The sequence below is a fragment of the Nicotiana tabacum genome, chromosome 17, assembly GCF_000715075.1.
Source record: "Nicotiana tabacum cultivar K326 chromosome 17, ASM71507v2, whole genome shotgun sequence".
NCBI classification, from domain to species: Eukaryota; Viridiplantae; Streptophyta; class Magnoliopsida; order Solanales; family Solanaceae; genus Nicotiana; species Nicotiana tabacum.
The window spans coordinates 138,011,145-138,014,951 of record NC_134096.1 but is presented as its reverse complement, the minus strand read 5'-3'; the positions used below and the strand labels follow the sequence as shown (position 1 = coordinate 138,014,951).

The following is a 3,807-nucleotide window of genomic DNA, read 5'->3' as shown; positions in this document are numbered from 1 at the left end:
AGAAGGCAAAATATGTGTTTTAATAAGAGATTGGCAAACGAAAACCGGCAAAGTTGATGAACTTGAAGAAGATAAAAGAGCTTTTGAAGATTAGAAGAAGTTTGAAAGTAAAGTTTGAGAAGATTATGAAGGTGGTCTATTTATAATAGCCACTTTGATGGTTTGAAAGCACTGGTGGCCGACCATTAACTGCGTTAATTAATGACCTTGGGAATTGTGCAGACGCGACGCTTCAATCGCTTTTGTCGCTTACGTCACGATGTTGACGTCATAATTGATTGAGGTATTAAATCGAAGTCTCGAATTCGTTTCTTCTCATTACACTCTAAACCAACGAGGGGACTATCTGTATACGGTAGAAATCGAGTATACCCGATTTCGGTGGCAGAGGAGTTGCCTCGAGGGTAACCTCATAATAGATCGGGCTCGAGCTCGAAGATAGAACATCAAGCCTGGAGATCAAAGTGTTCATTGAGATCGAGGCCAGCAACAATCGAGATTAAGCATGATTGACTTCGAGTAAGGCGTAATAACAGAATGGCGAGATGTCAGTAATCGGTCGAAGATCACGGCGAAAATCTCGGAACAGATCAAATCAAAGCGGTTATTAGTACCAATCATGGGATCTATTTCCGTTATTAGAGTTGTACCTTATTTAGGATTCCCCTATTATATAAAGAGGGATCCCATTCACTTGTAAAAAAATGATCATTATTCACTGATAAGAATATACACATACGCTGCTTTCTTTGTTTTGCTTATTGTTCATCGTTGTTTGTTCCATCATCCACTGTTCTTATTAACTAATCTCGAGACTATCTCGAATCGAGGTCGAAGGCATTGTTTGCAGACCGGTTTGATTTATTTTATTGTCCAATTTATCTATTTAATTCGTCGTTTATCAATTGATACCGGTTCAAATCACATATCCTTAAAACCCCAATATAAGTTTAATTGAAACTCAATTTTTAGGGTAAACAAACGGTCAATCCCAGGCTTTCTTTTATTTATTTACTGTTTAATTTGTATGCATCGATAATATTAAATTAATTTATTTACATAACCAGATCACTAATAAAATATTACAAATAAATTTTTCTGATAAACATAAATTAGTAAAGATAAAAATAGTACTAATTGATTTGCTATCGCATGTTAAAATTCACTAGAAACTTCTTATACTACTACAACTAGTTATGTGTACTGAATGAACAAGCAAATTGAACTAGGAAAACAGGGAAGGGAATGGTAAAAGCGTTCTACTATTAAGCAGCAGTCTTCTGTCAAGATATATGAGTCATAGCAGCTGATTAATAAAAAAGAATATCTACTAGCAAGAATTCTACCCAAGACTCAGTCTTAGGTGTTTTCCTCCCAACTTTGTCCATAAAATTCATCCAAATTTGATTATTATAATATATACATGTAATGTGACCCATTGTGTAAGCAAATGTCATACTCAAAGATAAGTGGAAGTGTTGGAATTAAGCAGCCATAGTGGTATTTAATTACTAATAATTCCCTGTAAAACTCAGTTTGAAAAGCACACCCCTTCACTCTGCTCCCTATAAATAGCAACCTTCTCATCACTCCCAAAACACACAACTTTCATACATATCGCACTGAATTTTGTAGAATAAGAAGAATGAAGTTTTGGGCAGTGGTTTTGTTTTGTGTCTTGTCTGTAACAGGAGCATTGGCACAAGATGTTGGTGCTCTTGTTAGTAAAGACATGTTTGAGAGACTGCTACTGCACCGCAACGATGCCAATTGTGCTAAAGGATTCTATACTTACGATGCATTCATAGCTGCTGCTAGGTCCTTTGGAGCTTTTGGAACTACTGGAGACACCAACACTCGTAAGAAGGAAATTGCTGCATTTTTGGCTCAAACTTCTCATGAAACTACTGGTATGTATATTTTCTTCACATGCATTAGTATGACAATTAACCTTTAGTTATAAATTAATCTTACACAAGATATATACTAATGTTATGTTGATAAATAGGGGGGTGGGCAACAGCTCCAGATGGTCCATATTCATGGGGATACTGCTTCAAGCAGGAACAAGGCAACCCTCCAGATTACTGTGTCGCAAATCAACAATGGCCTTGTGCTCCCGGTAAAAAATACTTTGGTCGAGGTCCCATGCAAATATCCTAGTAAGTGCTCTAGTTTTAACTTGTTAATTTACCAGGTTACCTGCCTTATTTTTTAAGTTATTGAATTGTTACGTTACTCATATGCAGTTATCTTTCGAGTGATCTGATACTGTGAAAAAATCAGTTATACTGTAGGGTGTAGGCTAACTCAATGAGAACTTAACACTATCAATCTATATTTTACTTAACATTTTGCATGGTTACCAACCTTATTTTTCAAGTTGCTAATCTTACTTGTTATGGGCATGGTTAGTTGTAGTTATCTTTTATATATGTGACAAACATCTTCGAAATTTTCAGTTATGGAATCCTAATAACTCAACTATCAATATTATGACATGTAGTAACTACAACTATGGACCAGCTGGAGAAGCCATAGGAGTGGATTTGTTAAAGAATCCAGATGCAGTTGCAAATAACGCAGTGGTTTCATTCAAGACAGCGTTGTGGTTTTGGATGACAGCGCAGCAACCAAAGCCCTCGGCTCACGATGTCATTACTGGTAAATGGAGACCATCAGGAGCTGATTCATCTGCTGGTCGTGTCCCTGGCTATGGTTTAATCACCAACATCATCAACGGCGGAATTGAATGTGGAAAAGGTTCTAATCAAAATATGGAAAACAGAATTGGCTTCTACAGGAGATACTGTCAGATTCTTGGAGTCGACGCTGGCAACAATTTGGACTGCGCTAAACAAAGGCCTTTTGGGCAGTAAATACCTTAGTCTGCTAAGTTATACTTACTATTATATATATAGTTCTCTTTCTACAAATAAGTTGCTACCGTCTATCTATGTACTACTATCATGTGTGGCATCATGAGGTATAAATATAAATAATAAAGTTTGGCCCATCCAAACTAAGATCGATCTCTTGCCTATTTCTCTAAACGTTAAAAAGAGTGTGTGGTGAACACGAGTATACATGGATCGGGTTGGTTCGATTTTTATCACAACCAAATCAAACCAACTATATCGGTTTGGATTGGTTCGGTTTTGTCGGATTTTTTGGGTTTTTTGTTGCATAAATATTATTTCAATCTTACTTTGTTAAATTTTTTATAAGTAAATATATATTTCGTAAACATTGAACAAATTGACAAACGTATGATCTATTAACATATTCTTATAGGAGAATTTTCTTAGTAACATATAGTAGTTATTTTTTTAGTCGTCTGACAATATATAATTTTTCGTTGATGTACACTTTCAAGGTTAACTGAATTTAATAATTAAACATAAAATCAATATGATACCTATATAATAATATGTTCTATTTAATTTTAAATTATCAAAATACCACTTCAAATTCGAAAAAGATATAAGAATATAATAGATCTTGACATATGAATATGGAAGAACAAAGAGATTGACACATATCACTAACATTTGATAAGAAAGTGATCATACAACCCATTATTTAAAGCTAATAAAGATAGAGCACTTCATATTTTACTAAATATTACATCCCATAAGAGAATCTTAAATATTTCTAGACATTTTTTAAAGAAAATTCTATGAAAATTCTTAAAAGTATATATAAAAATTATATATTTATATGTCGGTTTTGTTCAGATTTTTTTACTCAATATCAAACCAAATCAAACCAAACCTAATCGGGTTTTTTAATCGGTTTGGTTTGACT

At 34.3% G+C, this 3,807-nt stretch overlaps 1 protein-coding gene across 1 annotated transcript; it reads left to right on the top strand.

Annotated features, from left to right (window-relative positions):
* The first annotated feature begins 1,589 nt into the window (after positions 1-1,589).
* LOC107822201 (basic endochitinase-like) lies at positions 1,590-3,022 on the top strand. The gene is made up of 3 exons (XM_016648720.2): positions 1,590-1,910; positions 2,009-2,162; positions 2,507-3,022. Exons 1-3 carry the CDS (start codon positions 1,646-1,648, stop codon positions 2,877-2,879), a joined length of 792 nt encoding a protein of 263 aa, XP_016504206.1. The 5' UTR covers positions 1,590-1,645; the 3' UTR covers positions 2,880-3,022.
* Positions 3,023-3,807: the final 785 nt, after the last annotated feature.